General features: G+C 65.1%; 3 protein-coding genes across 4 annotated transcripts; 1 reads left to right on the plus strand and 2 right to left on the minus strand.

The window, feature by feature from the left end:
* Positions 1–1,020: 1,020 nt before the first annotated feature.
* Positions 1,021–5,218, minus strand: CAPG (capping actin protein, gelsolin like). Its single transcript, XM_080360207.1, has 10 exons — positions 5,141–5,218; positions 4,230–4,299; positions 3,996–4,168; positions 3,772–3,926; positions 2,994–3,155; positions 2,168–2,317; positions 1,995–2,087; positions 1,382–1,514; positions 1,220–1,308; positions 1,021–1,147 (listed from the first exon to the last, which is right to left on the minus strand). The coding sequence occupies exons 2-10, from the start codon at positions 4,250–4,252 to the stop codon at positions 1,082–1,084; spliced, it is 1,044 nt and encodes a 347-aa protein (XP_080216333.1). The 5' UTR covers positions 4,253–4,299; positions 5,141–5,218; the 3' UTR covers positions 1,021–1,081.
* A 1,880-nt stretch (positions 5,219–7,098) lies between these two features.
* On the plus strand, positions 7,099–15,350 carry AEBP1 (AE binding protein 1; the record flags this gene model as incomplete). Its single annotated transcript, XM_080360284.1, has 20 exons — positions 7,099–7,315; positions 7,412–7,888; positions 8,710–8,781; positions 8,882–8,977; positions 9,554–9,652; positions 9,810–9,896; positions 10,368–10,448; positions 10,525–10,599; positions 10,683–10,792; positions 10,875–11,017; positions 11,104–11,188; positions 11,278–11,422; positions 11,515–11,603; positions 12,216–12,339; positions 12,411–12,607; positions 13,504–13,683; positions 13,755–14,097; positions 14,311–14,450; positions 14,625–14,724; positions 14,800–15,350. 20 exons carry the CDS (start codon positions 7,099–7,101, stop codon positions 15,348–15,350), a joined length of 3,411 nt encoding a protein of 1,136 aa, XP_080216410.1.
* Positions 15,351–15,711: 361 nt separating this feature from the next.
* POLD2 (DNA polymerase delta 2, accessory subunit) lies at positions 15,712–23,114 on the minus strand. 2 transcript variants are annotated; one of them, XM_080360295.1, is made up of 11 exons: positions 22,988–23,114; positions 22,271–22,519; positions 18,759–18,880; positions 17,718–17,841; positions 17,533–17,647; positions 17,244–17,442; positions 17,070–17,150; positions 16,493–16,650; positions 16,260–16,387; positions 16,071–16,172; positions 15,712–15,993 (listed from the first exon to the last, which is right to left on the minus strand). In XM_080360295.1, exons 2-11 carry the CDS (start codon positions 22,488–22,490, stop codon positions 15,836–15,838), a joined length of 1,407 nt encoding a protein of 468 aa, XP_080216421.1. In that variant the 5' UTR covers positions 22,491–22,519; positions 22,988–23,114; the 3' UTR covers positions 15,712–15,835. The 2 variants fall into 2 exon arrangements, with proteins under 2 accessions (XP_080216421.1, XP_080216422.1); XM_080360296.1 differs by having other exon boundaries at positions 23,039–23,065.
* Positions 23,115–24,700: the final 1,586 nt, after the last annotated feature.

The raw sequence follows: 24,700 nt of genomic DNA on the forward strand, positions 1-24,700 counted from the left end.
GGGTTTTGGTGCAGGGCTCATAAGTGATTAACACCGGGAGCGCTAACGAGGAATCTTTTAATGAGGCGACCCCACCCATGGGAATTGCCGCAATGGGTCATTGTCACCAGGCTTGTGCTCCAGAGAGGGATAATTGGATAAGTAATTAACCCTGGTGTTAATTATTTGAGTGTAATGAGGGAGGGTTGTTGGGAAGAGCAGCTGGAGGCAGCGACGGGGGTCTCAGGGTCTGGGTGGCCCCGGGGGTGTCGAGGGGCTTTAGGGGGACACTGGGACATGGAGGCTGCAGGGACAGCTTGGGGTGTGGGGACACGGGGGGCTTGGAGACATGAGGGATATGGGGACACTGGGGGCTTGGGCCTGGCAGCCGTGTCATGGCCGGGGGGTCACACAGGCCCAGGGCTCCCTGTCACCCCAGCACCCATGGGTGCTGCCTGGGGACATTGCAGGGCAGTGGGTGTCACCTGCTGGGACACTTATGACACAGGTGGCCCCACGGGGTCCCATGTGGGCTGGTGTCACACTGGTGACTTCCTGCCACTGCCATGGCCCCTGTGCTGCTGTGGTCCTGCTGGTGTCCCTTCTTGTCCGCAGCCCTGCCCCATGTCCCCTCCTGTCCCGAGGGCAGACGCAGGACTTGGCACTGACACTTTATTCGCCAGGGCCTGGGTGCAGGGTGGGGATGGCACAGGGACAGGGATGGCACAGGGATGGGTGGCATAGGGACAGGGATGTCACAGGGGTAGGGATGGCACAGGGATGTCACAGGGATGGGTGGCACAGGGATGGGGGTGGCACAAGGACAGGGATGTCACAGGGATGGGTGGCACAGGGATGGGGGTGGCACAAGGACAGGGATGTCACAGGGATGGGTGGCATAGGGATGAGGGTGGCACAAGGACAGGGATGTCACAGGGATGGGTGGCACAGGGACAGGGATGTCACAGGATGGCACATGGATGGGGGTGGCGCAGGGATGGGAGGGGACAGGGGTGTCACGGTGACAGGGACAGCCAGGCGCTGGCAGGGATGTCACAGCCGTCACAAGCCCGGTGCCACCGCTGTCCCCACGGCCACCCCCTCATTTCCAGCTGCTGAAGAACTGCTTGAAGAGCGGTGTCTCGCGGCCCTGGGGCAGGATCTCCACCTGGGGACAAGCACAGGGACAGCGTGACACCCCCCATGTCCCCCCCGGGTCCCCCTGGCCGCTGTCACCCACCTGTGTGTGGGGCGGGTGGCCCATGCGGGCGATCGCCTCCTCGGCCACCCTCAGGGCCGCCTGCCGCTCCTGCTCGTTGGCCTTGCGCCCTGCAGATGGGGACGTCAGTGCCAGCCGGGGGTGGCCCCCGTCCCCATGTCCCCGTGTCCCCTCCCCAGGCACCTTTCCAGACGTAGACCTTCCCGCCGGCGCTGTCGTCCAGCACAAAGCAGTCGTCGGGGCACAGCAGGCTCTGGCTGAAGGGGCTACTGGTGGCCACTGGGCTCAGGTCCATGCGCCCTGTTGCGTCCGACACCTGCCCGCGACCGCGATGTCACTGCGGGGCCACCCCGCTGTCCCTTGGCCATGCCCAGCCCTGTGTCCCCTCACAGCCCTGCCCCAGAGCCACCGTGGTGTCCCCTGGCCCTGCCCAGCTCCCTGTACCCCCCAAGGCCACCCCAGTGTCCCCTTGTCACGCCCAGCTCCATCTGTCTCTCCTAAGGTCACCACACTGTCCCCAGAGCCACCACAGTGTCCCTTGGCCATGTCCAGCCCCACGTACCCCCCAAGGCCACCACACTGTCCTCAGGGCCACCACAGTGTCCCTTGGCCATGCCCAGCCCCATGTACCCCCCAGGGCCATCACACTGTCCCCTGCCATGCTCCATGTCCCCCTTGGGGCTTCCACAACATCTCCCAACCAAGCCCAACGCCAAGGCCACCATGGTGTCCCCTGGCCATGCCCAATGCCAGGGCCACCACGCTGACACTCCCGGGGCCGCCGCGGTGGGCTTGCCTTGTAGAGAACGGCTGCCCCCGCGTTCTTCTGGTCGGCCACGGCGTCCTCCTCGGGGCTGCCCTCCCGCAAGGTGGGCTTGGGGCCCAGCACCTGCCGGGCCAACAGCGTCACAGAGCCACCCCCTGGGGACACTGGGTCCCCTTCTCCTCCCATGGGGGGATCCAGCTCACCTGAAGCATCTCAGGTGGCTCCTCACCATCCACCACGATCTCCAGGCCGGCCTTGCCGCCCCGCTCGCCGTCCCGGATGGTGGCGGCCAACTCCTGCGCCCGGCCGCGCTCCAGCACGTTGGAGCGGGCGCCGCACCACACAAACAGGGTCTGGGGACAGGGAGGGGGGCAGTGGGGACAGAGCCATCCCCGGGTGGCCCCTGAGCCACCTGGCTCAGGTTGAGGATGGAGAAGTCGCTGGGGTTGAAGGTGGCCCAGGGAGAAGCCTCAATGGGCAAATGGACACCCAGATGGACAGACAGTCAGCCAGATGGTCAAACGGGTGCCCCAACGGATGGATGGACACCCAGGTGGACAGACAGTCAGCCAGATGGTCAAATGGGTGTCCCAATGGATGGATGGACACCCAGATGGACAGACAGACACCCCAAAAAACATGCTATGGGTGCGGGATGTCCCAAAGAATTGATGGGCAACCCAAGAGACAGGTGTCTCCAAGGACAGACAGACACCCCCATGGACAGACAGATGTCCTGTGGACAGGTAGCCACCTGGAAGGAGACAAACAACCCAACAGACTGATACTCAGAAGGACAGACAGACAGACATCCCAACAGAGAGACACCCAGACAACCAGGCAGATGGATGGACAGATGCTCTCATAGACAGATGGACACTCAGAAAGACAAACCCTACGCATGGACAGATGACCCAACAGAGAGAGTGACACCCTGATGGACACCCCAGAGGACAGACGGACGCCCAGAAGGATGCACACACCAGACGAGAAGGGGAGGGGACAGCGCTGACAGGCCCCGGCGCCCACCTGGCCCAGGTCCAGGATGAAGCAGTCGCCGGTGTTGAAGCTGCCCCAGGTCACGTCCCGCTCGCTCGCCCGGATGTTCCTCTTGCCCTTCACCTGGTAGAGTTTGCGCACGGGGCCGGCGCCGGGGCGGGGGGCCCTGAACGCCGAGGCCACCCCCCCCTCCTGCCAAAGTAGGGGGGGCAGCACCCAACGGGGGTCCCCAGCACCCAGTGTGGGTGCTGAGGGCCTGGAGGGCGGTCCTCAAAACTCAACAGGGGTGTTGAGTGCTCAGTGGGGTCCCCAGCACCCAATGGGGGTGTTGAGAGCTTGGGGAGGGTGCCCAAAACTCAACAGGGGTGTTGAGTGCCAATGGGGACCCCAGCACCCAATGGGGTTGTTGAGGGCCTGGGGAGGATGCCCAAAACTCAACAGGGGTGTTCAGTGCTCAATGGGGACCCCAGGACCCAATGGGGTCCCCAGCACCCAATGCTGAGAAACTGGTGGGATGCTGAGCACCCATGTAGGATGCTGAGCACCCATCAGGGATGCTGAGCACTCATCAGGGATGCTGAGAAACTGGTGGGATGCTGAGCACCCGCCAAAGATGCCAAGAGCCTGGTTGGGACGCTGAGCACCCAAGGGGGATGCTGAGAACTTGGTGGGAATCATAAGCACTTATCTAGGATGCTCAGCACCTATTGGGGATGCTGAGCAGCTGTTGGGGATGCTGAGAGCCTGGAAGGGACACCGAGCCCCCCTGGGGGACCCCGAGCTCCCACGGGGTGTCTAGCGCCCGTACCTGGTAGGTGACCCCGCGCGGGAAGTGCCCCATGAAGGTGTCAGACTCGTGTCCCTGCGCCTCGCGGTGCGTGACCGGGCGCTCGCCCAGCAGCGCGCTCAGCTGGGTGCCCAGGAGGGCGCAGGCGCCCTGCTCGTCCCGCGAGGAGTCCCGGCCTGCGGGGACACCCACCGCTCAGCCCCCGGCCCCAAAGCGCCCCGGCGCCCCCGCAGCCCCTCGCTCACCCATCCAGAGGTGCAGGTGGGCGCGCTCCTCCGGCCCGTTGTGCAGCACCAGGTACGCGTCCCCCGAGAAGAAGACGCCCCGTGTCCCCTCGGGGACCTCGACCGGCTGAAGCTTCTCCACCCGCCAGATGTGCAGCCCCGGGCGGGTGACATCGGGACCGAACGGGGACCCGCTGTGGGGGGAGGGTGCTGTGAGATTGGGGGGGGCAGGGGGGGTGGGGAGAGGGGTGGTACCTTTTGGGGAGCCCGGTGTACATGGCGTCAGGGGGTGGTGATGGAAAGGGTGGTGGATGGACAGATGGACCTGGGGATGGAGAGACAGCGTGAGGAGATGGGTGCACCGACAGACAAATGGACACTCAGACAGGTGGACGCCCCGAAAGACACACAGAAGGGTAGGTGGACATCCTGATGGACACCCAGAAGGAAGGATAGACACCCAGGAGGACAGACGGACACCAAGAAGAACTAATAGGCACCCCAACAGACACCCAGAAAGACAGCTGGACACCCCTGATGGACAGACACCCAGAAGGAAGGACAGACACCCAGAAGGACAGACAGACACCCCGATGGACAGATGGACACCAAGAAGAACAAATAGATACACCCAACAGACACGCAGGACAGATGGATGGACAAATGGACACTTAGGTGCCCCGAAAGACAGCCAGAAGGACAGATGGACACTCTAACAGGGAGATGGATGCCCCGATGGACAGACGAGCACCCAGAAGGATGGACAGACACACAGATGGATGTCCCTATGGACAGGTGGACAAACCCCATCCTCCCCCTCCCCGGACAGATGGACACTCCAATAAATGGACACCCAAGAGGACAGACAGACAGACACCCCCATGGGCCGGTGTACCTTGGCGGACAGCTGAACACTCAGAAGGACAGACAGACACCCTGATGGTGGGGGGACACCTGGAAGGATGGACAGACACCCTGACAGATGGACACCCCAGGACAGACAGACAGACACCCCCCAAGGCACATATGCTGTGACTGACAGACAGACACCCCCATAGAGACTTGGCCAGACAGATGGACACCCCAAAGGCCACCCGGCTGGACAGACAGACGCCCCCACAGACACCCTCCCAGACAGACACCCACACAGACAGACAGCAGCACACCCTGAGGGACAGACGGACACCGGACAGGCCCTGGCGCAGACAGACGGCGGGACAGACAGACGCCTCAGGAGCTCCCGCAGCACCCGGAAGGCGGCGGCCGTGACTCAGGCGCAGGAAAGGGTGGGGACGGGGAGGGGAACACGGGGAGTGACACGGGGGGAGACACGGCGGGGGGACACAGGGACACAGCACTGGGCAGCACTGGATGGCACTGGGCAGCACTGGGAGCACTGGGCAGCACTGGGCAGCACTGGGAGTGCTGGGCAGCACTGGATGGCACTGGGCAGCACTGGGAGCACTGGGCAGCACTGGATGGCACTGGGAGCACTGGGCAGCACTGGGCAGCACTGGGAGTGCTGGGCAGCACTGGATGGCACTGGGAGCACTGGGAGCGCTGGGCGGCACTGGGAGCACTGGGCAGCACTGGATGGCACTGGGAGCACTGGGCAGCACTGGGCAGCACTGGGAGTGCTGGGCAGCACTGGATGGCACTGGGAGCACTGGGCAGCACTGGGCGGCACTGGGCAGCACTGGGCGGCACTGGGAGCACTGGGCGGCACCGGATGGCACTGGGAGCACTGGGTGGCACCAGATGGCACTGGGCGGCACTGGGAAGCACTGGATGGCACTGGGAGCACTGGGCGGCACTGGAAGCACTGGGCAGCACTGGGAGCACTGGGCAACACTGGGAGCACTGGGCGGCACTGGGAGCGCTGGGCAGCACTGGATGGCACTGGGAGCACTGGGAGCGCTGGGCGGCACTGGGAGCACTGGGCAGCACTGGGAGCGCTGGGCAGCACTGGGAGCACTGTGCAGCACTGGGAGCGCTGGGCAGCACTGGATGGCACTGGGAGCACTGGGCAGCACTGGGCGGCACTGGATGGCGCTGGGAGCACTGGGCAGCACTGGGAGCACTGGGCAGCACTGGATGGCACTGGGAGCACTGGGCGGCACTGGGAGCACTGGGCAGCACTGGATGGCGCTGGGCAGCACTGGGCGGCACTGGGAGCGCTGCCCCCCCGCACATCGCTGGGATGTGACTCACGCGACCCGCGTGTGACCGGAGCGGGGGGGCGGGCCAGGGTTGGGGGGGGCTGAGCCGCCACGTGGCCACCGCGCGGCCCGGGGGAACCTGCGGGACCGGGGGCGCACACACTCACACCCCCCCACCCCGCACCCCCGGGACAGGGGCCGGCCGGGGGGTCACGTGTGCAGTGTCAGCCCCGCATGGAGTGTCCCCCTAATGTGCAGTGTCCCCACATCTGAAGTGTCACACCCGCTATGCAGTGTCCCCGCCCAGTGCAGTGTCCCCCTGTGCAATGTCCCCCAGCATGCAGTGTCACCCCCGTGCAATGTCCCCCTGTGCAGTGTCCCCCGTTTGTATTGTCCCCCCCGTGCAGTGTCCCCTGTGCAGTGTGAGCGCTGGTGCCGGTGCCGGTCCCAGCGCAGCGCTGCCGCGCTCGGGCGGGGCTGCTGCTGCAGTGCCAGTGCCAGTGGAACCCCCACCCCAGGCAGTGCCAGGGCGGGGCCCTGCAGTGTCGCTGCGGTGCCGGTCCCGGTGCAGTGAGTGCTCCCGGTTCAGCCCGGTCCGTGCGGTCCCGTTCCCGTTCCCGTGCAGTGCCGGTGCCGGTGCAGCCCCGCGCTGTCGGTGCTGGTGCAGTGGGCGCTCCCGGTGCCGGTACTGATGCAGCCCCGGTGCCGGTCCCGGTTCAGCCCCGGTCCGTGCAGCCCCATTCCCGTGCAGCGCCGGTCCCGCTCCCGCTCTGCGCAGCCCCGGTGCCGTGGGCGTTCCCGGTGCGTTCCCGGTCCCGTGTCCCCCCGGCCTCTCGGTGCCGCCCCCACCTCCCGCCCCCGCCCCCAGCCCATCCCTCCCCACCCCGGCCCATCCCGTCCCCCCATCCCATCCCATCCCATCCCATCCCGGCCGGGCTGTCGGTTCCGGGCCCGGGGCCGGTGCGATGGGGCCGCCCCGCTCCTGCCTCCTGCTGGCGGCCGCGCTGCTGCCGCTGCTGCCGCCCGGGGCCGAGCCCGGCGCCGCCGCCCCCCCCGCGCTCACCGACGCCGAGATCGAAGAGTTTCTGCGCGGGTTCCTCGGGCCCCGGGAGGGGGGGGACGGCGACGGGGACGGCACCGACCTGGGCGTCACCACGGAGCTGGGAACCGGCACCGGCACCGGTGAGCGGGCGGCACCGGGGCTGGCCGGGGGGGCAGAGGGAGGTGGGGACCCCCCCCAAAGCCGGCGGGGCGGCTGATCCCCCCTCACCCCCCCAGGCTCCCCGGAGCGGCTGCTGCAGCCCGAAAAACCCAAGAAAGGGAAGAAGGAAAAAGGTCCCAAACCCACCAAAAAGCCCAAAGAGAGACCCCGAGGCGCTAAAAAGGACAAGGACAGGGACAGGGACAGGGACAGGGACAAGGATAGGGACAGGGACAGAGATAGGGACAGGGGCAAGGACAAGCCCCCCAAGAAGCCCAAGGAAAAGCCGCCGAAAGGCTCCGAAAAAAGCCCGAAAGGCTCCGAAAAAGCTCCAAAAAACACCGAAAAACCTTCGAAAGGCTCCAAAAAGCCCAAGGAGAAGCCCCCCAAGGCCACCAAAAAGCCGTCTGCTAAGAAGCCACTGGAGCCACCGACCGTCCCCCCGGAGCCCCCCAGTCCCCCACAGCCCCCGCGGGGTGAGCACGACGTGGGGACACCCCAGTTCCCGGAGCTACCTCCCCGCTACGAGGAGGAGGAGGATGGAGGTGGCCGAGGTGAGTTGTGGGGGATATATGTCACCAGCAGATGGGTTTAGGGGGGGAATTGTCACATCACGGTGTCACCCTTTGTCCCCGGTGGCACCCCACGGCTGGCTGGGCTTTGTCCCCCATGTGGGTCCCCGCGGGGGTCACCTCCCTTGTCCCCCCAGCCTTCCTCCCTGAGGAGGGTTTCTTTTGGCCGGGGGGGCAGGGGGCGCTGCCAGCCCCTCAGTGTCACTGTCCCCAGGGGAGCCAGAGGAGCCACCAAAGGAGCCCTGGGAGCCGGGACGGGAGGATTGGAGCCCGGAGCCAGAGCCTGGTGAGTGTCCTGTCCCCATGGACACCTCCCTGTCACCGCGGCCACCTCCCTGTCCCCAACACCTCCTTGTGCCTGCACCCACCTCCTTGTGCCCCGGAGCCACTTCCCTGTTCCCCAGCGTCACCTCCCTGTTCCCCAATGTCACCTCCCTGTTCCCCGATGTCACCTCCCTGTTCCCCAATGTCACCTCCCTGCACCCCGATGTCACCTTCCTCCTCCCAAATGCCACCTCCGTGAGTCCCAATGTCACCTCCTGGCATCTTGGGGCCACCTCTCTATCCCCAAGTGCCACCCCCTGCACCCCAGTGTCACCTCCCTGTGCGCCAGGGCCGCCTCCCTGAGTCCCGGTGTCACCTCCATGCACCCTGGTGCCACCTCCCTGAACCTTGGGGTCACCTCCCTGAGTCCCAGTGTCACCTTCTGGCACCTTGAGGCCACCTCCGTATTCCCAAGTGCCACCTCCCTGCACCCCGGTGCCACCCCCTGTGTCCCTGCCCCATGTGTCCCCTCCCCGCAGACGTCCCCGAGGAGCCGGAGCCACCGACCCTGGACTACAACGAGCAGCTGGAGCGGGAGGACTACGACGACTGTACGGTGCTGGGGGGGACAGCTGGGGACAGAGGCGGTGTCCCCCCCTTCCTCTGCACCTCGTGTCCCCAAGGTCACCGTCCCCCCCTCTCTGTCCCCAGTCGAGTACATCCGGCGGCAGCAGAAGCCCCGCAAACCCCCCAGCAGGAAAAAGCCCGAGAGACTCTGGCCCCAGCCCCAGGAGACACGTCAGTGCGGTGACAGGGGGACAAGGGACAAGGATGGGGGGACAGTCCCGTTGGGGACCCAGGGGAGCGTCATTTCGGGGCACCCTGGAGCTGGGCTGGGCGTGGGGACATCACAGAGATGTGGGGACAGCACAAGAGCTGCAGGGGACCCCATAGGGGTGTGGGGGTCTCTTGGGGACATGAGGATCCTATGGGGACATAGAGGGGTCCTGTGGGGACATGGGGGACCCCACAGGGACATGGTGACCCCATGGGGACAAAGGGGACCCCAATAGGCGCACTGGGACTCCACAGGGACATGGGGATATGACAGGGACATGCTGTCCCCATGGGGACACTGGAGACCCTAAAGGGAAATGGGGACCCCATAGGGACACTGGGATCCCACAGAAGCACGGGGGACCCTATAGGGACTCCACAGGGACATGGGGACACCATAGGCACATGCTGAACCTGTGGGGACACAGGGGACTCTGCAGGAACATGAGGACCCCATAGGGGCTCAGGGGACCCCAATAGGGACACTGAAGCACGGGGACACCCCCATCCCCCCCATCCCCATTCTGTCCCTTTCTCCCTCCCCAGCGAAGCCAGAGGTGCCACCCCCACAGCCACCCCCCCTGCCCGTCCCGGTGACCGAAGGGGACTACGAGGACACCTTCGAGCCACCCGACTACGATGACCGTGAGTGACGAGCCGGGGGGGCTGGGGCAGCCCAGGGCCCCCACCCCTGGGGTCTCTGCCTGGGATCCCCTCCCTGTGCCCAGCGGGGCTCCGAGCGGTGCCACCCGCCCTCCCTTGTCCCCAGACGGCTGTCCCAGCCCCCATTTTGTCCCCACAGTGGCGTACGGGCTGCCGCCCCCCCCAAAGCCCAGGAAACACCCGGAGAAGGAGGAGATGGAGACAGACGAGGAGAAACTCAAACCTGGTGAGATGGGCCATGTCCCCAGAACAGGTGGCATGTCCCCAGGGCAGGCGGCACATCCGCATGGTGGGTGGCATGTCCCTGGGGTGGGTGACACATCCCTGGGATGAGTGGCACATCCCCGGGGGGCACATCCCCAGGGTCAGTGGCACGTGTCCAAGGTGAGTGAGTGGCACATCACCAGGGTGGGTGGCACGTCCCCAGGGTCAGTGGCACATCCCTGGGTGGGTGGCCTGTCCCTGGGGTGGGTGGCCTGTCCCTGGGGTGGGTGACATGTCCCTGGGATGAGTGGCACATCCCCGGGGGGCACATCTCCAGTGTTGGTGGCACATCCCTGTGGCGGGTGGCATGTTCCCAGGGTGGGTGTCATGTCCCCAGGGTCGCTGGCACATCCCCGGGTGGGTGACACATCATGGGGTGGGTGGCATGTCCCTGCGTGGGTGACACGTCCCCACCAACCGCTGTCCCCCCCAGGGAAGCCCAAGAAGGGCGGTGGCAGCAAGGAGGAGGAGGAGGAGGACCCTTGGGCAGAGGAGAAGGGACGGGACCGCAAAGGTGGGTGCCACCCCCCCCGTCCCCACGCCCTGTGTCCCCCCAGGCTCTGTCCTCCCCTCAAGTGTCCCTTTTCCAGGAAAACCCAAAAAACCAGGCGGGAAGAAGTGGGACCCGGACGAGGACGAATGGGCCCCCCCGGAGGAGAAGACAAGTCAGTGTCCCCATTCCCAGGTGACAGTGGGCACCCTGCTGGGGTGGATGCTCATAACCCCCCTGCCCCCCCACTGTCCCCAGGATGTCCCCCCATCGGGCTGGAGTCCCACCGCATCGAGGACGACCAGCTGCTGGCCTCCTCCATGCTGCGCCACGGGCTGCACGCCCAGCGCGGCCGCCTCAACATGCAGGTCACGGTCACCCCCACATCCCCCACCCTCCTCAGTGCCACCAGACCCCCCCACAATGTCCCCATCCCTGTCCCCACCCCAGGCGGGTGCCAACGAGGACGATTTCTTCGACGGGGCTTGGTGCGCCGAGGACGACAGCAGCCGCGCGCACTGGCTGGAGGTCGACACCCGCCGCGCCACCAAGTTCACGGGCGTCATCACTCAAGGACGCGACTCCCAGATCCAGTATGGGGATGAGCGGGAGGGGACGGATTTGGGGACACGGGCTGGGGGGACCACCCCGTCCCAACCTGTCCCCTTTCCTCCCGCAGTGAGGACTTTGTCACCAGCTTCTACGTGGGCTTCAGCAACGACAGCCAGAACTGGGTGATGTACAGCAACGGCTACGAGGAGATGGTGCGGGACCCCGAAACGGGCTGGGGGGAACACGGGGACAATGGGGACCTTGTCACCCCCCCTCGGCTACATCTTGTCCCCCTCGGCAGACGTTTTATGGCAATGTGGACAAGGACACGCCGGTGCTGAGCGAGTTCCCCGAGCCCGTGGTCGCCCGGTACATCCGTGTCTACCCCCGGACGTGGAACGGGAGCCTCTGCCTGCGCCTCGAGGTGCTGGGCTGTCCCCTCTCCGGTAAGGGACACCCCCAGACAGCGGCTGGGGGGTCACAGCGGGTGGTGCCATCTCTGCAACCCCTGCCGCGGTGTCCCTTGTCCCCTCGGCAGCCGTCAGCAGCTACTACACCCAGCAGAACGAGGTGACGTCCAGCGACAACCTGGACTTTCGGCACCACTCCTACAAGGACATGAGGCAGGTGAGCACTGGCACTGGGACCTGCTGGGGGTGGGATCCTGTGTGGGGTGGAATCCACGGTGGGGTGGGATCCTCCATGGGGTGGGACCCTCTCTGGGGTGGGATCCGGCATAGGGTGGGACCCTCTGTGGAGTGGGATCCTTCACGGTGTGGGATCCTCCAGAGGGTGGGACCCTCTACATGACGGGACCCCCCAGTGGGGTGGGATCCTCCATGGGGTGGAATCCTCTGTTGGGTGGAATCCTCCTTGGGGTGGGACCCTCTGTGGGGTGGGATCTGCTGTGGGGTGGGATCCTGCGTGGGGTGGGACCCTTCATGGAGTGGGCTCCTCCATGGGGTGGGCTTCTCCATGGGGTGGGACGCTCCATGGGGTGGGATCCTCCACGGGCTGGAATCTTCCATAGGGTGGAATCCTCCATAGGGTGGGATCCTATGTGGGATGGGCTCCTCCATGGGGTGGGCTCCTCCATGGGGGGGGGCTTCTCCATGGGGTGGGATGCTCCACAGGGTGGAATCTTCCATGGGGTGGGATCCTCTGTGGAGTGGGACCTTCCATGGGGTGGGATCATGTGTGGGGGTGGGCTCAGCCCCCACCTGCGCCGTGTCCCCGCAGCTGATGAAGGTGGTGAACGAGGAGTGTCCCACCATCACCCGCATCTACAACATCGGCAAGAGCTCGCGGGGGCTGAAGCTCTACGCCATGGAGATCTCCGACAACCCCGGCGAGCACGAGACGGGTGAGTCGAGGACACCGGGGGGACCCCGCGCGGGCGGGGGCGCGGGCAGCACCCTGACCCCCCGCCCGCAGGAGAGCCCGAGTTCCGGTACACGGCCGGGCTGCACGGCAACGAGGCGCTGGGCCGGGAGCTGCTGCTGCTGCTCATGCAGTTCCTGTGCCGGGAGTACCGGGACGGCAACCCCCGCGTGCGCAACCTGGTCACCGACACCCGCATCCACCTCGTCCCGGCCCTCAACCCCGACGGATACGAGCTGGCCAGAGAGGCGGTGCGGGCGGGGAGGGTGCGATCGTGGGGTGGGGTGGTGGGACAGCAGCATGGGATGGGATGGGATGGTGGGACGGGATGGTGGGATGGGATGGTGGGACAGCAGGATGGGATGGGATGATGGGATGGTGGGATGTGATGGTGGGATGGGATGGGATGATGGGACAGCAGGATGGGATGATTGGATAGTGGATGGAATGGGATGGGATGGTGGGATTGTGGAATGGGATGGTGGAACAGCAGGATGGGATGGTGGGATGGTGTGATCATGGGATGGGATGGGATGGTGGGATGATGGGATGGTGGGATGGGATGGTGGGATGGGATAGTGGGATGATGGGATGGTGGGATGATGGGATGGTGGGATGGGATGGTGGGACAGCAGGATGGGATGATTGGATAGTGGATGGAATGGGATGGGATGGTGGGACAGCAGGATGGGATGGTGGGATGGGATGATGGGATGGTGGGATGATGGGATGGGATGGGATGGGATGGGATGGGATGGGATGGGATGGGATGGGATGGTGGGATGATGGGATGGTGGGATGATGGGATGGTGGGATGATGGAATAGCAGGATGGGATGGTGGGATGGAGAGATAGGATGGTGGGATGGGATGGGGGTGGGCTGGGATGGTGGGACAGCAGGATGGGATGATTGATAGTGGATGGAATAGGATGGGATGGTGGGATTGTGGGATGGGATGGGATGGTGGGGTGGGATATTGGGACAGTGGGATGGGGTGGTGGGATTGTGAGATGGGGTGGTGGGATGGGACATTGAGGCAGTGGGATGGGGCAGCAGAGGAGGAATGAGGTGACAGGGTGGTGGGATGAGATGGTGGAGCAGGGGGGTGGGATGCCCCCATCTCACCGCTGCCCCGGGCTCCCGCAGGGCTCTGAGCTGGGCAACTGGGCGCTGGGCCACTGGACAGAGGAGGGCTACGACCTCTTCGAGAACTTCCCTGACCTGGCCTCGGCGCTGTGGGCGGCCGAGGAGCGGCGCCTGGTGCCCCACAAGTTCCCCAACCACCACATCCCCATCCCCGAGCACTACCTGGCCGAGGACGCTGCGGTGAGGCGCGGGACGCGGCGCGGGACGGGCCGCGGGGCTGCGGTGGCTCACACCGCCGTGGCACCGCGCAGGTGGCGGTGGAGACGCGGGCCATCCTGGCGTGGATGGAGAAGAACCCGTTCGTGCTGGGAGCCAACCTGCAGGGCGGGGAGAAGCTGGTGTCCTTCCCCTTCGACACGGCACGGCCGCCCAGCGCCACGGCCGCCCCGCGCGTGACACCGCATGACGACTACGAGGACGACAACCCCGAGGTGCAGGAGACGCCCGACCACGCCATCTTCCGCTGGCTCGCCATCTCCTACGCCTCGGCACACCTCACCATGACCGAGACCTTCCGCGGAGGCTGCCACACGCAGGACGTCACCAACGCCATGGGCATCGTGCAGGGGGCCAAGTGGCACCCGCGGGCTGGAAGTAAGTGGGTGCGGCACCGTGCAGCGCCGGTCTGTCCATCCTGTGCTCCCTCCAGCACCCAAAGGTGCGAGCGAGCAGCCGGGTGGGCGCTTTGGTTGTTTGTCCTGTGTGTCTGAACACCATACAGTGTCAGTCTGTCCAGCCCACGCGCCCTCCAGCACCCAAAGGTGCGAGCGAGCAGCTGGGTGGGCGCTTTGGCTGTCTGTCCCGCAGGTCTGAATGACTTCAGCTACCTGCACACCAACTGCCTGGAGCTCTCCGTGTTCCTGGGCTGCGACAAGTTCCCCCACGAGAGCGAACTGCAGCAGGAGTGGGAGAACAACAAGGAGTCGCTGCTCACCTTCATGGAGCAGGCAGGGTTTGGGCAGGGTTTGGGCAGGGCGCAGGCAGGGTTTGGGCAGGGTTTGGGCAGGGCGCAGGCAGGGTTTGGGCAGGGTTTGGGCAGGGTTTGGGCAGGGTTTGGGCAGGGTTTGGGCAGGGTGCAGGCAGCCGCTTGTGACCCTTTTTGTCCCCTTCTCCTCCGGCAGGTCCATCGCGGAATCAAGGGCTTGGTGACAGACCAGCAGGGAGAACCCATCGCCAACGCCACCATCGTGGTGGGCGGCATCAACCACAACGTGCAGACAGGTAGGGGGCAGGCAGGGCGCGGGCAGCGCGGCACGGGCAGCGTGTGCCGCCTCCTTCACCCCTTCCCGCCCGCAGCCAGCGGTGGGGACTACTGGCGCATCCTGAACCCCGGCGAGTACCGGGTGACGGCGCGAGCCGAGGGCTACAACCCCAGCGTCAAGACCTGCAGCGTGTTCTACGACATCGGGGCCACCCAGTGCAACTTCATCCTCTCCCGCTCCAACTGGAAGCGCATCCGGGAGATCATGGCCATGAACGGCAACCGGCCCATCCGCCGCATCGTCCCCGGCCGCCCCATGACGCCGCGCGAGCGGATGCGGCTGCGGATGCGGCTGCGGCAGCGCATGCGGCTGCGGCAGCAGATGCGTCTGCGGCGGCTCAACGGCACCACGGCCGCCAGCGGCCCCACGGCCCCGGCGCCCACCACGGCCCTGCCCTTGGCCTTCAGCAGCACCACCTACGCGCCGTGGAGCCAAGAGCCGCCCACCGCTGGCACCTGGGAGATGGAAACCGAAACGGAGGTGGTGACGGAGCTGGTGACGGAGACAGAGGCCTGGGAGCTGGGGACGGGGACGGCACAGCCGCTCACCACAGCCGAGACCTACACCGTGAACTTTGGGGACTAGGGGACGCTCACCCCCTCGCTCCTGCCGCAGCCGCGGCCGCACGCTCGCGGATGGCTTTGTTTCGCCCGCTGCAGGCTCCGGCATCTGCTTCCAAAGGCTCGCGGAGCCCCGCTCTGAGCCGGGGGGGTCCAGCCCCCCACCCACGCTGCACCCAGCGCTGCAGGGCCCCCCACGCCGACACCCCACGGGCTGGCGGCTGCCGAGGGTCCCCCTGAGAGGACGTGCTGCCCCGTCCCACGGGAGGGCGAGCCTGGCAAGGGACAGGGGGACGCAGGACCCAGCCCTGTCCCCGTCCCTACGGGGGTGGCCCCGCTCTCCAGGGCAGGGCCCGTACGGAGGGAGGCGCAGCCCCTCTCCCCTCCACACAGTTTTTTTATTACACAAATAAATCAAGTTATATTGGTACGAGCATCTCATCTCTGCCGTGCCCCGGCAGGTCCGTGCCAGTGCCCCCGGGGGTGACACGAAGGTTTACAGAGTCCTGCTCAGTGCCCGACCTCCATGTCCCCGTCATCGTCCTCGGCCCCGAAGCCAGAGAAGCTGATGGGTTGGCAGCTGAGGTCGCGCAGGTTGACCAGGCAGGCGGTCTGCGTGGTGCTGAACGCCGGCACCGTCACCAGCAGCACCCGCTGCCCCTCGTCCCCTGCAAGGACAGGAGGGTGAGCCCCCCAGTGACACCCCCAGCGAGGATTGGGGGGCGACACGGGCTGCGGGACCCACCTTGCAGCAGCTTGGACTGGAAACGGGGAGCGTTTCCGCAGAAGTAGACATGAGGGCAGGTGGTGAGGATGAAAGGGTCCGATTTGTAAAAGGGGTAACAGCCTGGGAGAGACAGAAATGAGAAGGGAAACCGGCACCTGCACCCCTTTTTGGGGCAAACACCCCCCGCCTCGGCAGCCCCCGCCTTACCCAGGGTGTCGGGGGCCGTGGGGCTGATGTGTCCTGCCCGCAGCGTCCACTCCAGGATCTCCAGGTAGTCGTCCATGCTGCTGTATTTGAATATATCGCTGATATTTTGCCCCGATGTCCCCAAAAACCTACATTTTTGAGGAAGAAAGGAGAGATTCAGACGCCTGTATTGCCCCACGACCCCGCGCTGGCGGCACTTGTCACCGAGCTGGTGATACGTGAGGTTTTGTTACCTGACGCCGTCGATGTCGGCCTGGTAGGGGTTGGTGACGAGGTGCAGCGTGGCGTAGGCGCTGGCCAGGGGCAGCATGCAGCGGTGCAGCGGCTGTTGCGGCAGCGTGTAGTTGGTGGGGTCGAACTCACCGGGCATCACGTCCACGGGCACAGAGGTCTGCGGGCAGCGTGGGGTCACCGGGGCGGCCGAACCCCCCGGCCTTACATGGGGCACGGAGCAAAGCCCTGGCTGGAGCTCACTGCCGGCTCCGCCGCGCTTGGCGTCACCGCACAGAGTCGTTTTGGTTGGAAAAGCCCCTCGAGCTCATCAAATCCACCCATAACCCACCCCCGGCACTGCCCCATGTCCTGAGAACCTCATGTCCGTCCGTCCAGCCCTCCAGGGCTGGTGACTCCAGCACTGCCCTGGGCAGCCTGTTCCAATGCCCCACAGCCCTTTGGGGAAGAAATCGTTCCCAATTTCTAATCTAAAGCTCCCCGGGCGCTGTCGGTGTCACCTCCCCAGCGTGGGAGCCAGTTTCTCTTCCAGAACGTCCCCAACTGCCTGGCCAAGCCCGTCCCGCTCTGAACACTCACGCAAAGCTGCAGCAGGATCTCATCCAGCATCTTCACGGCCTCCACGCTCGCCGCCTGCGTCTTCTTGGTCAAGTACTTGGCCTGGGTAGGTGGGGAGACACTGAGGGAATGTCCCCGTGTCCCCTCCAAACCCCAGCAAGCCCAGCCGTGGCCACAGCCCCCGACCCCCGGTACCTTGTTGATGGTGTCCCGGCTCTGGGTGTTCTGGCTCAGCAGGTTCCCGGCCAGGAGGACGCGGGAGATGTTGGCGGCGCAGCTCTGCCCGCCCTCGGCGCCCAGCTGCCCCGTCACCACGTCCACCAGCAGCTGGGTGCCCAGCAGGGACTCGCCGCTGCCGCTGCCCAACCCCAGCCCCGACACCAGCAGCACGAACCTGCACAGAGAGATGAGTCCCCGCTGTGATTCCCCTTGGGACAAGGGACACACGGTCCCCAGGGCTCGGAGACACGGTGACAAGACTCACCGGTCCGCGCTGGGGCCGTTCCAGGGCAGCGGCGGCGGCAGGTTGGCGAAGCAGTGATCCTCCACCACGAACTTGCCGTCATCCTGCTCGCAGCCGTACACGGCAAGGATGGTCCCTACGGCACAGAGCGCGCGGTGACATCCCCGGCCAGCGCCCGCTGCGTGGTTCCCACCATTGTCCCCTACCTGTCACCAGCTGCTGCACCTCGATGGCTCCTTCCAGCTTGATCCGCTGCAGCTCGTCCTCCAGGATCAGCTCATCCGAGGGGTGGATGTACTTGGGCAGGGGGGGCTGAGGCTCCAGGTTGTGCTGGGGGGGGACAGGGTGGGATGTGACAGGCACAGAGCTGCCCCAAAGTCCCTTTTCCCATGGACAATCCCCCCACCCGTCGTCATCTGGTGAGAGTGTGGGGCTTTGCTCCCCAGGAACAAGCGCCAGGAGCAGAGGAAACGGCCTCAAGTTGCCCAGGGGAGGTTGAGGTTGGATGTGGGAACAATTTCTTCCCCAAAGGGCTGTGGGGCATTGGAACAGGCTGCCCAGGGCAGTGCTGGAGTCACCAGCCCTGGAGGGCTGGACAGACGGACATGAGGTTCTCAGGACACGGGGCAGTGCCGGGGGTGGGTTGTGGGTGGACTCCATGAGCTCGAGGGGCTTTTCCAACCAAAACGGTTCTGTGATTCTACGCTGCCGCTGTGAAGGGGACGCTCTGGAGGCCCCAGCAGCTCTCACCAGACGCTCAGCATCCAGCCGAGCTGGTTTCACTTAACGCTTCCCGCAGCGTCCTGGCAAAGCGAACACCAGCACAGTTCCCCGGCCGGGGGGAAGCGGCTCAGCCAGGCTCTGGCTTCGCTTCGGGACACGTGTTTGCAATCACTGGCCAGACCAGCGCTCCACTGACTTTGAACCCTTGTGCCGTGACAAGCCGGCTCCAAACTCCTCAACGTGCTCCCCAGGAGCTGGCGGGGAGCGGATGGGCCCTGGGACAGCACGGGGACAGCAGAGCTGCCACAGACACCCCCTCACCCTCTCCCCTGCAGCAGGAAAGGAGCTTTGCTCTGCCAGCGCCACTGGGATTAAACTGGTCAGCCTGGAGAACAGGAGCTGAGGGGAGACCTGATCTCTGAACTGCCTGAAAGGAGCTTGAGGCCAGGGGGGTCGGGCTCTGCTCCCCAGGAACAAGCGACGGGAGCAGAGGGAACAGGGAAGGGGACCGTCCCCAGCGTTACCTCCTCGCTGATCTCCTGCAGGATGGACGGCTGGAGCTGCATCGCCTTGAAGAGCGTCCCCACCACGCAGCACTTCTCGCCCGCCTGCAGCTCGCAGAGCTTCCGCACCTGCACGTCCTGCCCTGCGGGACAAACGGGGCTCAGCGCCTCGGGGACGCCTGCGAGGGCAGGCGAGGCACCCGGCTTCTGCTAGCTAACATCTACCGGTACTAACTGATATCTTCATCAACGACATTCTATCTAGAACAAGGTTCTACAACTGCCTGAAAGGAGCTTGGAGCCAGGGGGGTCGGGCTCTGCTCCCCAGGAACAAGCGCCAGGAGCAGAGGAAACGGCCTCAAGTTGCCCAGGGGAGGTTGAGGTTGGATGTGGGAACAATTTCTTCCCCAAAGGGCTGTGGGGCATTGGAACAGGCTGCCCAGGGCAGTGCTGGAGTCACCAGCCCTGGAGGGCTGGACAGACGGACATGAGGTTCTCAGGACATAGGGCAGTGCCGGGGGTGGGTTACGGGTGGGCTCCGTGATCTCGAGGGGCTTTTCCACCCAAAATGATTTTGTGATTCTAAGTGCAAGTGCTGGAACCTGGTTCAGCGCAAACCCCGGTATCAGTACAGGGTGGGGATGGAGCTGCCCTGCAGAGAGGGACTTGGGGACACTGCGGGGGACACAACCCAGCCACGCGTACCTGCAGCCCCCAAGGCCAATGGCATCTTAGGCTGCACCAAGAGAAACTCCATAAAGTGTTGTCCCTGAGGGTGCTGAGAGCCTGGCCCAGGATGCCCAGAGGTGGTGGATGAACCATCCCTGGAGACACCCCAGGCCAGGCTGGACGGGGCTCTGAGCACCCTGAGCTGGTGCAGATGTCCCTGCTCATGGCAGGGGGGCACTGGGGGGGCTGGGAAGGGCCCTTCAACCCAAACCGTCCTGTGACTCTGTGATTCCGATTCCAAGGCTGGCCGGGACGGCTGGAAGGCCCCGAAGGTCCAGGGCAGCCAGAGGCGGAGGAGCCGTCGCGGAGCCGAACCCACACGTGTTGTGCAGATGGAGCCAGCGCCGCTGCGGCATTTCCTCCGCGGCGGGGGGACCCGGGTCACGCCGGGGTCTGGGGGACCCACAGGTCACAGCCACCCCCGGGGTGGGGTCAGGGCTCCCACCAGCCCCAGGGGTCCCGCTCTGCCCGGGAATGGGGTGCAGGGTCTGGGATCAACCCCTGGGGCTGCTGCTCCTGCTCCCCGGGAAACTGGGGACCCCACCATCCCGCTCAGATGTGACGGGCAAGAGAGATCATCGCCACCCCCAGGTCTGAGCAGGGCAGGGGCAGATTCTCCCCCAGGATCTCCCCTGGAACCCAGGATCCCTCCTGCAATCCAGAATCCCTCCTAGAACCTAGGATCCCTCCTGGAACTCAGGATCCCTCCTGGAACCCAGGATCCCCATCGCCAGCCGGGCATTTGGGATGATCCCAGCACAGGCGTGAGCAGGGACCGAAGGGATCTCCAGGAGGGCAGCCCCTGCCTGCAGGGCCCGCTTTGGGGCGGGAGATCCCCGAAAGGCACAGAGCAGGGATCCACAGGGCGATCCAGGCCAGGGGAACCCACAAGATCCTCGGGAGGTGCGAACGGCATCGCAGCCCCCGCACTTCATCGCTTTTTGGCCGGGGAGCGTCTGCAGCCAGCAACAAAACGCAGCTCCCCGAGCACGAGACGCCTCATCCCTTCCTCTCTGTGTCCGCAGGAATTGCGTTTCCCCCTCGGTTTAAATCAGCTGCCGGGCTCCCCTCCCAGAACTTCCCCACCGCGCCGGCTCCTCCGCCAGCTCGTCCCTCCTGCCCTGGGGGGACGTTTTTCTGGTTTATCCCCCTCAAAACTCCCCCTTTGCTCCTCACACGCCGGTGGAACGTGAGCGGACGCACCCGCTGCCATCGCACACCCCGGAGCTGCAAACACGAGCTTCTCCAGCCCAGGAATGCAAACATTCTGAGTCCAAAAAAACAACCCGGTTTTAGTCTCTTATTCTTGGCTTTAACCCCCCAGTCGCCTGCGTTCGGGGGAGGGCGGCTGCTCTCTCCAGTTTTGCCTGTGGATGTTTCTCGCTGGGAGACAAACCCCAGAAATCTCGTCCCATCCTGTGACTCAGGGATGTGGAGCTTTCCAAAACCGCCCGTTCCGCTGCCCTCGGCAAAACTGAGGCGCACGGCCAAATAAAGCCCAGCGTGGGCTTTGCTCCACACGGCCCACGGGGTCGGGAGAGACAGAAAAACATGAATCCAGCCCAAAAAGCTCCATAGATGGGCAAAGGAGAAAGCTTGGCCGGCTGAGAGGGGGAAATTTGGCTTTAGCCGTGGCGGGGCCGGGCAGAGCTGCTGGGCCTCGCCAGCACCGCGGGGAAACTCTTTGGTGTCGGGATCGCAGCCCCCTGGGCGAGGAAACAGCCCCCGGCCCAAAAACGTGGAGCTTTGACCCACCGTGGGGAGCCAAATAAAAAGTTGATGTTTAAAGGTGATTTTAGAAATGCTGGCAGAGAAAACACGCCACAAAATCACCCCTGGGTTGCTTGGCCCCTTGTGTGTGTGTGAGCTTAGGAGGTGACGGCTAGGACCTGCTAAAAGTGACCAAAGAGCTCCCTGCGGGCGCTGCGCCGGCTGCGAGCCCTTCCCCAAAAAGGGAGGTTGTTCCCCAAACCGACAGCGGCTGAACATGAGCCAGCGTGTGCCCAGGTGGCCAAGAGGCCACCAGCATCCTGGCTGGTACCAGCGCTGTGTGGCCAGCAGGCCCAGGGCAGCGACCGTCCCTGTGCTGGGACCTGGGGAGGAGAAACCTCCAATCCTGGGGGCAGTTCTGGGCCCCTCAGCTCAGGGCTCAAAATGGTGGCACCAAAATCACCTCAGGGCTCAAAATGGCGGCACCAAAATCACCTCAAGGCTCAAAATGGTGGCACCAGGGGCACCAAAATAATCTCAAAACACAAAATGTCAGCCCTTGGGCCACGGGGATCGCCTCAGAGCTTGAAATGGTGGGACCAGAGGCACCAAAAGCACCTCAGGGCTCAAAATGGCAGCCCCAGGGGTGGCGAGATCACCTCGTGAAAGCCCTTGAGGTGCTGGAGCGAGTTGAGAGAAGGGAACGGAGCTGGTGAGGGGCTGGAGCACAAGTGTGATGGAGCGGCTGAGGGACCTGGGGGTTCAGCTGGAGAACAGGAGCTGAGGGGAGACCTTCTGATCTCTGAGCTGCCTGAAAGGAGCTTGGAGCCAGGGGGGTCGGGCTCTGCTCCCCAGGAACAAGCGCCAGGAGCAGAGGAAACGGCCTCAAGTTGCGCCAGGGGAGGTTGAGGTTGGATGTGGGAACAATTTCTTCCCCAAAGGGCTGTGGGGCATTGAACAGGCTGCCCAGGGCAGTGCTGGAGTCACCAGCCCTGGAGGGCTGGACAGACGGACACGAGGTTCTCAGGACATGGGGTGGGTTATGGATGATCTCGAGGGGCTTTTCCACCCAAAACGCCGCGTCCCCCACTCACCCCACTTGTCCCGCGCCCGCTGCTCCAGGCGGGGCCGCATCCCCATCAGCCGGGCCGCGTACACGTGCGCGTACTGGCGGGCGAAGCTGCGCTCGCCCAGGCTGAAGGGCTGCGAACGGTCGTCGTACGCCGACACCGGCACCCGCGCGAAGGTGCCGGGCGGGGCGGCCGGGGGGGCCAGCAGCGCCTGCGCCGTGGGGGCCGCCTGCGCCCAGAACATGGCGGGGGGGGCGTGAGGGTCCAGCGGGGCTGGGGAGAAAACGCAGGAATTACGGGTGGTGCTGAGCGCGGTGCTGAGCGCGGACACCCCGACCCCCCAGACTGCCGCCCTCGCCCCCAAAACACACACCAGGCCTCTCCCCCCAACACCGGGACACCCCCAAACTCATCGCAGTGCCCCCAGAACCACAGGAGCACCCCCCAAGCTGCGCCCCGGAATCGTCACAACACAAAGACCCCCAAAACACAGCCTGGGCACCAGACCGCCCCGGGACCCCCCAGATGCACCCAGGGTGTGAACAGGCCCCCAGAGCCCCGGCACAGCCCCCCAGGGCTCCCCCAAACACCCCCCGGCACCCCCCCGAGCGCTCGGGCCCCGAAAACACCTCGGAGCACCAGGAACCCCCCAGGACAGCCTGGCCCGAGACCCCCTGGGGCACCAGGACCCCCCAACCAGCCCCCCCCGGGCCCGGGCCCCTCAGACTCCCCAAAACGCACCAGCCCCGGCCCCCCCGTTCTCTGCCGCCCCCCCGGCCGCGGGTCACGTACGGGGTCAGAGGTCGGGGGGGCACCGCGGACCCGACATTAGCGGAGGGGGGGGGTAGAAGGAAAAGGCGCGAACGCCGCAAAGCCCGGAAGTCCCGTGGCCGCGGAAGGGAAGTGACGTCAAGGCGGCGCGTCGCCATGACAACCGCTGGTGGCGGCGGCGCGAAGCCGTTACCGTGGAAACGGGGGCGGGGCGAAAACCCCCGGGACGGGGTTGGGGGGGAACGGGGACACCGGGACCGATCCTGGGACACCGGGACCCCCCTCCCCGGGACAAGCCTCAGCCAATCAGAGCACAGGGAACCCCCTTTTTTTGGCCCCAACCAATCAGAGCCCAGGGAATCTCTTTTGTTAGGCCCTGGCCAATCAGAATGCAGGGAAATCCCTTTTATTTTGGTCCCAGCCAGTCAGAGCACAGTAAGCCCCTCTATGCTTTTTGTAACAGCCAATCAGAATGCAGGGAATCCACCCCCCCTTCTTTGTTTTTTTGTCCCAACCAATCAGGGTACAGGGAATCCTTTTTTTTTTTTGTTTTTGGTCTCAGCCAATCAGAGCCCAGGGAATCTCTTTTGTTTGGACCTGGCCAATGGGAACAGGGAGACTCCTGGCAGCGGAGGGCTGCCACCAATCAGAACTCAAGGATGTCTTTCTGGTGGCAGCCAATCATAGTGCAGATAATCAATTTCTGGCCAGGGCCAATGAGCACAGTGCTGCTGCTGGCCACTGCCAATCAGAGCACAGGGAATCCTGCTGGCTGCAGCCAATCAGAGCACAGGGAATCCTGCCGGCCGCTGCCAATCAGAGCACAGGGAATCCTGCTGGCTGCAGCCAATCAGAGCACAGGGAATCCTGCTGGCCGCTGCCAATCAGAGCACAGGGAATCCTGCTGGCTGCAGCCAATCAGAGCACAGCCCCATCCCTTGGGGTGACCAGAACTCCAAGGGTGCCCCCAACACCCAGGGTGCCCCCGGTCCCCAGAGGGACCCCAAGGGACCCCCCCCCACCCGGGGGTACCTGGGGGAGCTCCCAGAGCCCCTGGGGATCCCCAACACCCCGGGTGCCCCAAACCTCCCACAGAATCCAAACCCCTTGGGTGCCCCACACCTGAGAGGGTCCCCAACACCCCACGGTGTCCCCAGCACCCCCTTCCCCTCTGGGGTCTCCCCATTTCTAGCTTCTGGGGGGTCCCCAGCCACATTCATCCTTCCCCTGCAGCCCTGGGCTGGGGCTCCCCAAATTTTATCTCCCCTTATCACCCCAAGATAAATGGGGGGGCAGATCCGGGTCCCCCGGGTGTCACCAAGACTCGGGAATGGGACTGAGCTGTGACACTCCTGAGCCCCAGGGGGTCACTGTGTGCCCCCACTTTGGGACCCTCTGGGTTTCAGGTGCTGTCCTTGGTGGGGGGGTCTGTGCCCCCTTTTTTGGGGGGTCAGCACTGGGAGGGGGAAGGCTGGGGGTGCCCCCAGGCTGTGTCCCCCACCTTGTCCCTGGGAGGGGGGGATACAAGCTGGAAGGGATCCCTGAAAATTGGGGACACCCCAAGTCCCCCCAATCAGCCCCTCATCTCTCACCAACCCCCTGGGGGGGGTCTCACCCCAGTGAAAAGGCTGAAGGGGGGGATGTGGGGACCGGGCGGGGATACGGGGGACCAGGGGGAGGTGA

The sequence above is a fragment of the Nesoenas mayeri genome (genome assembly GCF_963082525.1).
Source record: "Nesoenas mayeri genome assembly, chromosome: 27".
Taxonomy (NCBI): domain Eukaryota; kingdom Metazoa; phylum Chordata; class Aves; order Columbiformes; family Columbidae; genus Nesoenas; species Nesoenas mayeri.